This window comes from Pomacea canaliculata, linkage group LG2, assembly GCF_003073045.1.
Source record: "Pomacea canaliculata isolate SZHN2017 linkage group LG2, ASM307304v1, whole genome shotgun sequence".
Lineage (NCBI taxonomy): Eukaryota > Metazoa > Mollusca > Gastropoda > Architaenioglossa > Ampullariidae > Pomacea > Pomacea canaliculata.
Window position 1 is genome coordinate 6,023,808 of NC_037591.1, and position 12,230 is coordinate 6,036,037.

The 12,230-nt window shown below is 36.8% G+C and overlaps 1 protein-coding gene across 2 annotated transcripts in view; it reads right to left on the reverse strand.

Moving 5' to 3' along the window:
• Positions 1-12,230, reverse strand: part of LOC112556224 (espin-like) — a 28,976-nt gene continuing 16,746 nt past the window's right edge. For both annotated transcript variants that reach the window (XM_025225038.1, XM_025225037.1), the window contains 6 exons: positions 8,778-8,912; positions 7,674-7,974; positions 6,608-7,523; positions 6,031-6,328; positions 5,406-5,567; positions 1-5,136 (listed from right to left, as the gene is read on the reverse strand). In XM_025225038.1, coding sequence (XP_025080823.1) covers positions 5,053-5,136; positions 5,406-5,567; positions 6,031-6,328; positions 6,608-7,523; positions 7,674-7,974; positions 8,778-8,912 — 1,896 coding nt within the window. In that variant the 3' untranslated portion in view covers positions 1-5,052. The remainder of the gene's footprint in view (positions 5,137-5,405; positions 5,568-6,030; positions 6,329-6,607; positions 7,524-7,673; positions 7,975-8,777; positions 8,913-12,230) is intronic.

The window sequence follows — 12,230 nt, forward strand, 5'->3', positions numbered from 1 at the left end:
CTTGGAACGAATTAATCCAGTTTCCATTATTTCCTATGGGTTTCATTGCTTCGGTTCTCGAACAATTTGGTTCTCGACCGTCCTCCCGGAACGAATTATGTTCGAGAACCGAGGTATCACTGTAGTCAAAAAGTAATGAATAGGAACCTATGATGCCTTACATGAGAAGAGTTTGATCACATCTCAAGGTTCTACATAGATTCAAGTTATACTTTGCAGTTCAAAGACATGTATTATATCACATGTATTTTACTTTTGAATAGCTATACTGACAACCGTTATCAGTATATCTCTCTCCCATGCCTCCAAGCAGACATGATTAGAACAGTTGCATCCCTTGAAACATTTCAGAGTCCATAAGACAAGTAACACTAAATAGCAGTAAAAGCAAGGAATGGTCAAAGGATACCAATTACCACAATGTAACCAAGCAGTTCTATCTCGGTAAAAGTGTGTAAGAAAACTACCTCAGGATTTTGGGTTCCACAAAATTTAAATGTCTTCAGACTTAATGTGTAACTGATACCATTTAAAAATTTTACTGGATTGTAGAAGCAAAGCATTTTACACAGGTTTCAACTCGACAAATTTCTCGTACTGGACTTTTTCATAAATTTAAAAATAAAATCTTGATTTGAATTCCATGCACAAGTATCTCTTAGTGAAAACAACAGAGACATATATTTACAAAAACAAATCATTCCTGCACATATTCCATTTGCATAAATGCACATGTGCATGAGCACACACAGAAACACATCACACAAATCATTTCATGCACACATGCATGCATCAGCATGCTCATCATTCATCATTCTAGTTCCAGTGCCAGACTGTACATTTTAAACCTGCAGTCTTGGAATGTTTTAACATCTTCAGAAAAGATTTGCTTAAAAATAAAAATCTTTACCTCTCGGAAACCGTAAAAATATCAGTGCAACAACCACTTGAAAAAATGTCCGTCTTGTAAATCTCAAGACACAAAAACAACAACTTGAATACTTATAAATCTTGGAAAAATAGTAACAAATGGATATATCATTATACATTCTGCTGATATGTGGTCAAGTGATATGATGAGGAATCACAAGCTTTTCTTTCTAAATTATAACTTCTATACAAAAAAATAAATTCTACATATTGATGACTGTACATCAGGATTACATCTCTCTTGATCTACAAACAGGAATATAATTCAAGTTTGCAAAAGACTGTTGTAAAGAAAATTGAAACTGTACCACTGCATTCCTGGACTGTCGTAACTGTCTTGTGGTAATCTGGTGATAACCATACTTACTAGTTTTTCAAGTCATGGGAAAAAAAAGATGTATGTAAGAAAACTTCAACCATGGACTGGTAAGAACCAAAGTTGATATAGTATTAAGCATTAAAATCAATTAAAGATTTACAACACAAGGAGGGGTGGGACAATAACCTGTAAATAACATTCCCCTCATAAACAATTATAACATCCCTAGCTCTAATACTTTGGAAAAAAATCCTGATCCTCATTTTCCTTCAAGTCAAGGAATGTTACTACAACATGAGTTAGCAGATAATGTGCTGACATTATACAGCTATTGGACCGATAAATTTGTGACCTGTTAAAATACATCCAACTGTCACCAAAAAAAGTTTCTGCATAAAAATAATTGTGTATTAAAAAAAAATTACACAAAAAAGGCTGCATCATATATATATTACTATAATGGTCATCTAGTTTACATCAACATAATCATGACAATTAATCTAAAATTAATTTACTTTTGTTCTATTTTACAATTTTAAAAAAATGTGTCCAGGCATTTAGAAAGCAGTAAAAGATGCAAACAAAAGATGTTGACAAATATCCAGTTTGTATCCATTTTCAAAACTTGTCAATATAATTACTACCAACATTCTGCATGAGAAGCAAGAAGAAAACCAAGTTGAACACTTTCTCCAAACATCTAGTCATAAATAGCGGTGTGCGTCTAAAGCAAAACTCCACTCGGCACGTGGCAGCCTTAAGTCAGAGGACAGAACATCGAATCACAGTAGATTGTCAGGGGAATACAAGCCATGGCTTAAAAAAAGAATTTTGTGCTAACACAAATAATGACCAAGCCTGGAGTGTAATTTTCACACCCACACCTAAACAAACATGCTGCAGTTCAAGGAAGCAAAAACCAGTTCTAGTGAAAGTCAGCTTCTTAGGCCTGGAACTAGCCCACTCATTTATGACATTCACTATACTAACTGCTGACACAGGTACAGATATTTTATCCTTTTTTCTTTGTGTTTTATATATTCTCTTGATGGTAATTTAGAGGTTTTTTCCAAAAATGGTGAATGCATCTAAAAGCATACAAAATTCAGAGAAGTCCGAATGTGTATCCAGATTTGAACACAGTGCACCCAAGGTACCTACAGCTAATTCTGACTGCTGCTGTGCCAATGGCAAATGCCAAATGTCACACAATGCCAACTGCCAATGTTCAGAGCAAGAATGTTAATTTTCAAAAGTTATTTCATTTACTCTACCAGCAGATATAAAACAGCATGCAAAAGTTTTCTCTGTGCAGATGGTATTCTAAGTATAGGACATCTTTACCATTCAAGATTACTCTCTTGTTTTCTCTCTTATTTTACCACAACTATTATCACACTGATGGATTTGGTACTTGAGTCCAATTATATTCCACTTACATCCACTCGTGTGAAGCTTATTCTAAAAATATTTTTGTCATTACAACCATTCCTGTATCAAATTTCGTTTGACATTATTCGGATAGACAATTATACAGAAAAGCAAACTTTATTCAATGACATGGATTCTTCACTGATGAGAAAGGTTGAAGGCACTGGCAACCAGTTTAGGATGTGCTTTTACCTGGTTGAACACCAAGATCAACCAACCTAAATAATCTTTAAAAATCCATCCGCATAATAATCCATATTATAATACTGAATAAATTTACAGAGCATAAAATATTCAACACTTAAAGTTAACATGTACAAACATTCCTTCTCAAGCATGAACCAACTGGACACATACAATTTGATGCCAAGAAACTGTTTCAACTCTTCAAAGGAAACAATCTTTGAAGTAGGGGTTAACTGTCCCAGGCCCTTAAAGCATCTTCCAACATAACTGTCTCTTGTGAAAACAACGTAACCACAGCCTTGATAAAATATTCCTCTCAAAACTTTAGCAAATACAAGATGTTTGAACAGGCAAAGATAAGGCTGTACAGAGCAGAAATTTAAAAAATACTCCTGGGAAAATGTGCAAAATATGTACCCTGTCTCAGTTCTCTGTTGATAAATTCATCCGTTACATTTCCATCTCTCATTTACCATAATATACTGAACTCAGATGTCCTTAAATAATACGTCATTCACTTCCTTGGTACTTATTAATATTAGCTCCCATACCTCAACCTCAAACAAAGGAGATGGGAAAAAAAAGCACAGGTACAAGCATTCATTAACTGTGGTCACAAACAAAATTTTAATAACACTATAAATATCTCTAATGTGGCAACAAATACTGATAATGATAATAGAAAGGACTTATTTTTCCGCTTTCTGTGTTGTTTGTTCAGTAAGCATTTAGATAAGCCTTGCTGAAACATTTTAGAAGTAACATATCTGAGCATTGAGTATAAGTATTCAAACAGCCACATTAGTACATGATCATAGACCAAAATTTAACACAAAAAAAGGTCTTTTAATATGGTTTAAAACAGATAATATTCTCAAAGTTATTGACAGGTTAACAGAACATAGTGTGGTCAAAAGTTTGTCATAAAAATGTGCAGAGCATTTTTTTTATTGTTTCTAGAAAAGCACTCATGGTTTGAACCAAATTCTACAAAATCCTGTCCTTAATATTGAAAACTGTCTACTTTCATGTATCAGCCAGTCATCACTTGAAAAAGGTGCTGATCTTGATAATAAAGAAGCCTTCAGCATCTCAAAGTATACACATACCAGCAACATAGAATATTACCCGTTTTTTACTATCAAGGAGAGGTTAGATGACCTCATTAAACAAAGCCGATGAGAAACATTGCCACACATTTTAAAATTATAAGGATGGTCTCCTCGTTCAATGTTCACCATAATCTTGTCACTTCTGCACTTATACTTTTGTTAGTATTAGCAACTATGAACACATATGCACACACACACAAAACTGTGCAAATGCTCTTCCTTGTAATTGTGTTGATTTTTAACAATTTTTCAGAATCCTTGGGAAAATAAGCGGTTTTTCTTTTAGTGGAGGGATGGGAAAGACTGTGTTCAGTGTATTTCTAGCACCAGGAACAAATTTGATCAAATGAGAGAAATGTCTTTTTGATTCTGTTCCTTGGTAAATCATATGAAAGTAATAAAAACTGTGAACAATGCCCAATGGTCATGCGAAGGTTTAGTGGGGGCTATCTGTGCCACATTTTATGTTATACTGGTCCCTATTTAGAAATAATCATTATAAGCTTGCAAATAATGTGAGGGGACTGGGGGAGTCCATAACATTACTCAAAACTGTACCCAAGAATTGAACCACAAAGCTGCTACTACTGTGGAAATGTCTTCTTTGTCCCAAGCAAACAAATCTTAAAGACAATATACAAATGCTGAAGATTTACATAATAAAATATTTGATTCAATTTTTTTTGTCACATAATGATGGCAGGGACATGCACTTTGAAAATGTGCCAAATATTTAAAAATAGTAGAAGATTCACTGAGTCTTTTCACTATTTCGGTGATACAATAATACTGTATCCCAAATCATAGCATACAAAAGATAACACACATCTTGATAGGAAATCAAACACTGATTTGCCTGTTAAGAAGCAGGGGAAGATGTTAATAGCTAATATCTTTCCTAAACCTGATTGTAGCTTCTTCTGAAGGCTTTAACCATAAAGGTTAAGGACAGTCCCTGTCCACAAACTGATAACTGATGCCTTTAGACATTTTATCTGATCAGTGTCACAGAAATGAAATCATTTGGTGAACCACTTCTACAGGGAATGGACACGCAGGAAAAATGTTGAACTTTTATTTGCTGGATCCCTCTTTTTTCTCAAGAAGTGCTCTCTTCCATGCTGGCATGTTCTTAAATCTGGCTTCATATTCTTCAACCTGCAAGCCATCACATCAAATTATGGTGCTACTGTATTAACAAGATAATAATAAGAAGAAAAAAATATTCTGTATGTATGGAACAGTTAAAACTGTTAGTGGAATGTAAATTAGCCAACAGGCTGACTGGTGATGGCAGAGATTAGACTAATTCTTACACAGATTCCTTTCTATAAAACAGACACAAAGTTGTAGTGTCATACTCCATCTGAAAACGTTTGCATTACTAAATAAAAAGGTGAACATTAGAAATGTGTTGAAAAATATACCTTCTTCTTTTCTAAGTATTCTTCCTCTGCCTTCTGCGCCACTGTCTTTGCTACCATGAGTCTCTTCCACTCTGGAATTTGGTTCCCAGAAGAATTTACTTTTGGCACCTGATCCAAAAAGTTTTTGGGATCAAATCCTTCTACAGGGGGGATAGGTGAATTCTGGAACCAGAATGCATTTCTGTCAAACAAAAATGTCTTTTGACTACTAATATTCAGTCAATATACTTATGCAATGAAGCATACAGCAGCAGGCAAGTTCCATGAAAGAAGCTACTATGCAATGACCTATGAACAAAATGATTTCAGGAAGCTGTTACGTAGATATACATTTTAAAAAGATATACTCCACATGTTTATTAAAACTCTTATCAGATCATTTTCTTGCTCATCTGTTGAATGAACATGGTTGTGCAGCTATACATTTTTCAGCAAACTAGAAATGAATAACTTTCTCTTGCATACTAAATTTTGCAAGTGAGGGGGAGTCATTAAATTATGACCACTTATATTCACACATACATTTTCCATTGTTTCAAACTTTGTCGACACAATTATACCATGCTACAAAATACTGCACGTTGCTGTGGTTGACATGAATCTGTTAACATCTGCTAACCCTAACCTGTTTTTCTGGACCTGAACTTATAGGAGCTTTGGGTTCTGTAGAGGATTCAGGTCTTGTCGTCAAAGTCCTAACGCTTGTCCTCTTGGATGAGAAGACTTCCATGACACCTCCAGTGGGAGGGCCTTTTGTCTTGCGTAACAAAGATGATGGTGCTCCAGATGTCACAGCAGCATGTAAGGCTGCCATGAGATCATGCTTCTGTTGATGAGGTGTGAAAGAAATACGTCCTGGACTGGTGGGTGATTGCGACCCATTTGGTACCGAACTGTATGAATCAAGTAACTTTGGCCTGGAACTGACATCAAGAAAAAAATTATTCAAAAACTGAACACATTTAACACATTCTCTAAGCATTAATGACTATCTAGCATAATCTCATCATCTCATATCAATAATATCATACACAAGAATAAATTTTCCATCAAATTTGAAAAGGGACTGTCAAACACAACTCCTGATGGAAGTAAACCACATTTCGAGCATTGTGGAAAAAGTTATGCATGACGGGCAAAGCCAGTTAATGAACCAACCAACCAAGCCTAAAACATTTATAAGATCAGCATGCTAGTACTACCTTGAGTATGAAGCATCAGCAATAACTGTCTTCCTGGAAGAGCTAGAGTTAGATTCAGGGCCTGGTGGTGGTGGAGGAGGAGGAGGAGGAGGGTGAGGAGACAGGTCCTCTTCAAGACCCCCGTTTACAAGAGTTTCATTAGAGTTGTTTGCATGCCCATTGACAAGCGGCGGTGGAGGAAGGACAGGATCAGAGGTTTTCTCTGGAATTTGCTGACGCTTGAGCAGAGCCTCCTCAACCTGTTTCTGCTGGTGCTGCCAGGCTGGCGTTGTTGCTGATGATGATCTAGACAGATTCGAGGACATCCTATTCAGTGTTGATCCAGGTGAATTTATTGGGCTTGATCTGCTGCTGGAACCACTGCCATGCAGCTTTTGTGTCAAAGCCGATATAAACTCCGAGTCTTTTTTTCGTGCAGTGACCATTGCCCCAGAGCCTAAATACTCATCGCTGTTTTTGCGCAAAGGCATTGTCACTATTTTCGATGCCATCCTACCCTCTCTTCCAGTAGAAATGATCGTCACATTATTGCTGGTGATTTTGATCACCGATTTAGCAGGCTCCTTGCTCTCCTCGCCACTGCTCATTCCATTTGTTTCCTCGCTGGGTTTGCTTGCCATGTCGGAAGCTCCTTGAGCAGCAGTCTGCCAGTTTTTTGTAGATGCCAATGTTTTTGACCTCGTTGCCACACTACTAATGTCAAATGCTGCAGATGAATCTGTTGGAAAATGATGATGATCAGAAGACAGGTTAGAGGCGGTGGGAGTAGACTTCACTGCAGCAACAGGACTGTGGGTGTGTGCACAATTCTGAGGACACTCAGATTCATACACATACTCCTGCTCACCAGTTTCACGTGAGCTGCACAAGTGCCCCTGACTAGCTCCTTGGGAAGTTTTATGAACCTCAGCAACAACTGCAACATAACATGGGTAAAACATTCAGTGCTTTCAGAAAACTGCAACACATCTATTGCAAGATATGAATTTTCTCTAAAAAGAAAACTGCTAGACTGTAGTAGTTACAAGGCATTCCCATTGTCCATCCTACTAGCCATGGGTCTCACCTGAGATGAGGGAATATGAGCGGTTGGCACTGTCACCCTCTGCAGAGCCAACAAATGAAGGGTGATCTGCCAGCACTGTCGTCACTGCAGCTCTTGAATGACTGGCAGTAATGCTGGCCGCAGCTTTTTTAGATTGTTCTGATGGTGTTTGGACAGAGGAAGGCACTAAAGGTGGAGGAGGTGGAGGAGGAGTTGGTGATGGTAGTAGCACTGGTGTCAACGGTGGTACTTGATGCACAGGTGCTGATGGTAGGGTTGATGTGGCACCAACCTGAGTAGAGCTGGCAGGTGGAGATGCAGGCTATAGGCCAGAAATAAACAGGAAAGTCAAATAGCTATCCAAGTTCAGAGTTTCTTGCTCTTCCTCAGAGTTAATGTGGTTTGTCAGCTATCCATGTTTGACATAAGTGTAAAAAGTTAAACTTAATATACCAGGCTTGCATGAGAATTTGCAAGTGCATGCAAAAAAACACACAAGCTCCACTTCCCCTCTCTTCCTCTCTGTGCAAGATAGTCATTGATGTCCAATGACTCTTGAACAAATAATAAAACAGACCACTGAGTGTCCAGTCATTCGTCATGTTCCCCTGTACAGCACAATATCAACAGATTACTCTGCAGCAAGAATAAATAACTACGGAAACAAAAAAGCATTAAGCAATTTAGAATGACTAAAAATTTAACAGATCATAGCTAAATTGCATAACTTTTTTTTTTAAAAAACCATGGGAGATGAATCCTAAAAATCTGTATGATTACCGTTCTTGGATGTTGAATAAATGGGGCATATTGTTGAATTCTATTTTCAATCTTAGCTTTAAAAGACTTCTACTCTTTGAAGTTTTAATGATCACATAACAGATAATTCTAATTGCACAAAAATACATTTTATGTCAGCAATAAAAATCCCCCAAGGAACCAACTGGTAACATTTGATTCATCAATTTACCGGTCAGAATTCAGTCATCGAATGATTGGCTAGAAGTTTTAAGTCAAAATGAACCAAGATATTTACTTGTTTATCAGTTGTGCCATCTGGCAGGCAAGGCAGCAAATAATGCCAGATGACTTTTTTTTTAGTTCATTTATCGCATAAAAGCTTACCAGAGATGTTATCTCCCCACGCAGGATGGCTGCTGCAGTTGTGTTACCACACTTCACAGCGAGCTCTTCTGCTGTCAATCCTTCGTTGTCAGTGATTTCAGGATTACATCCATTTTCCAGTAAAGTCAATATTATCTGAGGGGGAAAACATCCAAAACAGCTTAATAAAATTCTCAACCTAGAGAACCTTCTAATGCTTTCGTTGGAAAAGTTTGCATAAACAGAATACCACATACAGCTGTTTCACAACAACGGCTCTCCATGTTTTGTGGTAAAAAAATCCAAAACGTTTTGCATAGCAAAATGTTGAGCTTATGTATCAGTATGAATATATAGCTACCATTTACTCCCAGCAACCTGGGATATTTCTTCTCTCCAATCTACCTCCCCATGAAACCTTCAGAAACAGTGAACTGACATACCTTCTATGAGTTTTTTTTTTTAAATATGCAGGATATGAAATATGTAATCCAAAAGAAAAAAATTATGCAACCTTAAATCTTATTGGATTTGTCAAACATGCATCAACAATCATAGATAACTAACAAAAACCCAAAGGCAAATCTTAAGGCAAATAAAAATTATGAAAAGTTTTTTTTTAATTATGACCTGTACCTACGAATTTTAATTAAAGAGACTGTTTACATAGATGCGCAGACTATGCAGCCCATGATAAATACTATGACTAAAGAGCATACAGCTGACAACTATCACAGGCAAGAGGAAGCAACAACAAAGCAAATACCAAAAAAAAATAACAAGTGTGTACTAAACAAAAACAAATGTGTACTAAACACAACTTGTGTACATAAATGTCATAGATTTTTCCTCAGTGGAGTGGAACATTTCAAATGTGTGCAAGGATTTGTGCCAAAGATATGTGCTAAGCTTTGACAAGCAAAAGATGAAGCAACAGCTAATGGAGGAAAAGTCTCTAATCTCTCATGGTTTATTTTCTCAAGACACAACCTGTAAAGAATATTAACAAGGAAGTGCCCTGATTTATATCCTTTTCCCAAAATAAAGTTGAGCAGGTTAGCAAATGTTTGTCAATTACAGAGATAACTAATTAATAAATCTCAACTCGAATAGCTTGCAATGACCTTAGAATCCAATCTTACATTGGAATGCCTAACATGTAACTGAGCTGCAGTCATGCTATTGTTTGCAGATGAGTTCTTTTTAAACAATGGAATGAAACCAGCTTAGGCAGCAGATATTTATTTTCTAATTACACAGCCAAGTGCAAATGCAAAAAACCTTTTCAAAATGTTCCTATCTGTCAAAAACATAATTCTCAAGATAAACCATTTTGTCTTGTAGCTTTAACCTGCTATTCACTGCCATATTGCAGATAAAGCAGATTGTGTTACTTACTTTTTTCCTTCATCTTAAAGTCATTTTGATTTTAATAAATAATTTGTACACAGCTTGATATATCATGATATCTAAGGAAGGTTAATGGTTGTTGTTGCAATTGTAACTATAATGACCTAGTGGTATTTAGGATGATGTAATAAAAACATACAAAATGATATAATATATATATTAACTTTCCAAATTCCAGAAATCAGTTACACCAAACACCTGAGAATTATTTTGCACACAGAAAACGGAGAGTCCCCTACATCTGATTTAGCTCGAGTAAAAACAGGTTTTTAAAAAATGCATTAATGATCCACCTGCCACCATGACAACTGACAGGATTAAAGGGAGCTTGCTATCATCAGTCTTTCCCAACTGGGACATGCAGCCTGTATCACACTCTGTTCACTGGCAAGATGTTAAATTGTTCAGTCTGCACACCATACATTTCCTATCTTTCCCATGTACAATGTTTATAAACTTAGGACTAGTGTTTAAATGTAACTGTGTATATGTATGTGCATACCAATAAAACCACATCTAAGATCTGCAATATGAGCAGTGGCCTGTATATAAGGGTGCAAGAACATTCTTCCAAGAAGAAGTGTATTTTGTACGGTTTGCAGGACCCTGTCCCTGATAATCCTCCTTTTCATTATGTCTGGAAACAATCTTGTAAAAGGAACTACTTTGACTTTAAATTGAGACAATCTGATTCCAAAATCAGTGATTATCAGCCTTAGACATTTCTCAAAATTCTGAAGAGGAGGAAAGAGACGTTTAAGCAGAACCTGTGGAGGTTTAATATGTCACATAATCAAGTCTACATCACTGTAGCATAAAGAAAAAAATGTAAAAAATAGCAGCATCTATAGATCACTGCTGCCACAGAATCAATCATAGTTTAGACAAGAGTAGATGCAACTGTAACATATGCTGTAGTTACGCTTGGACTTACAAGTGCGCAGGGGCAGCTTTTTCATTAATATCCAATGACTTCTGTACACACAGGTGACTTTTGCAGGCATGGATAACTGAATCCCTTCTGTCGTTTTCAGATTTGGGAACACTGTGTTATGTTGACTATACTGATGAGCTCAGCCCTTGCTATCTTCAGCTGATAAATAAGTTATCTGTGCATTGTGAACTGAAGAGGGCAAGTCCACCCTGCTAATCTAAACACCTAAGATGGGTAGCTTCACAAGTGCATTCTACTGCAAGAATAGGAGAGGGAAGGACACTAATATCTAATCTGTACAAGATACAATTCTTCGATGCCTAAAGCCATTCTGCTGGCGGTAAAATCTAAATTCTGATTGCATGACCTGTAAAAGCAGCATCAACAAACTATTAAATACTGTCACTTACTTTGTTGGCTCACAAGGGTGGAAGAATAATACTGTTTGAGAACAGCAGAATGCTCCCAACACATGCATATACATGTCAACAAAAAGCTGTAGTGATGCCAGAGATCAAAGAGCTAATGGTGGCTCTAGATACTACAATGCCCCATATCCCACCAATAAGCATGATCTTACTTGCTGACCTCTTTAACCAAATTGATCTGCATGTGGATGTCTTGTCTGCACTTTGGAATGAGGTTTTCATGTTTAATTCAACATGAGTCTAGGAATAGAATGAGGAACTGAAAAAAAAATGCAGTAATGTCTGACGTGTTACCCCCACTATGAAACAAGTGAAAGCTTTGATGGCCAGCTGACTAGCAAAGACGCGGATAGGTTGAGGGCAGAGAGAAGCTGTTATGGTAGAAAAGGGTACAGCAAAAGGGACTAAGCAAAAAGATGGCGAAATACAGGACTGCAAGAATGAGCTATATTTCTGGATGAAGATAATGCAGATGCACTATAAATATTCCTCAAGAAAGTAAAATAGCAGTGAAAGTGGATGGTTTATTTTTGTATGCATTTGGCTTCCACCCACTCACCCTATAGCAAGCTTGAAAGGGTTTTCTGCAATTGCAAGTGTGACAAACAGTGGTAGTCAGATCTTTGGATGTGAACAATTCAAGTTTGTGACACAATTTAAGTCCCATCATCACCTAACCCTAAGCAAGTACAATTTAATAAA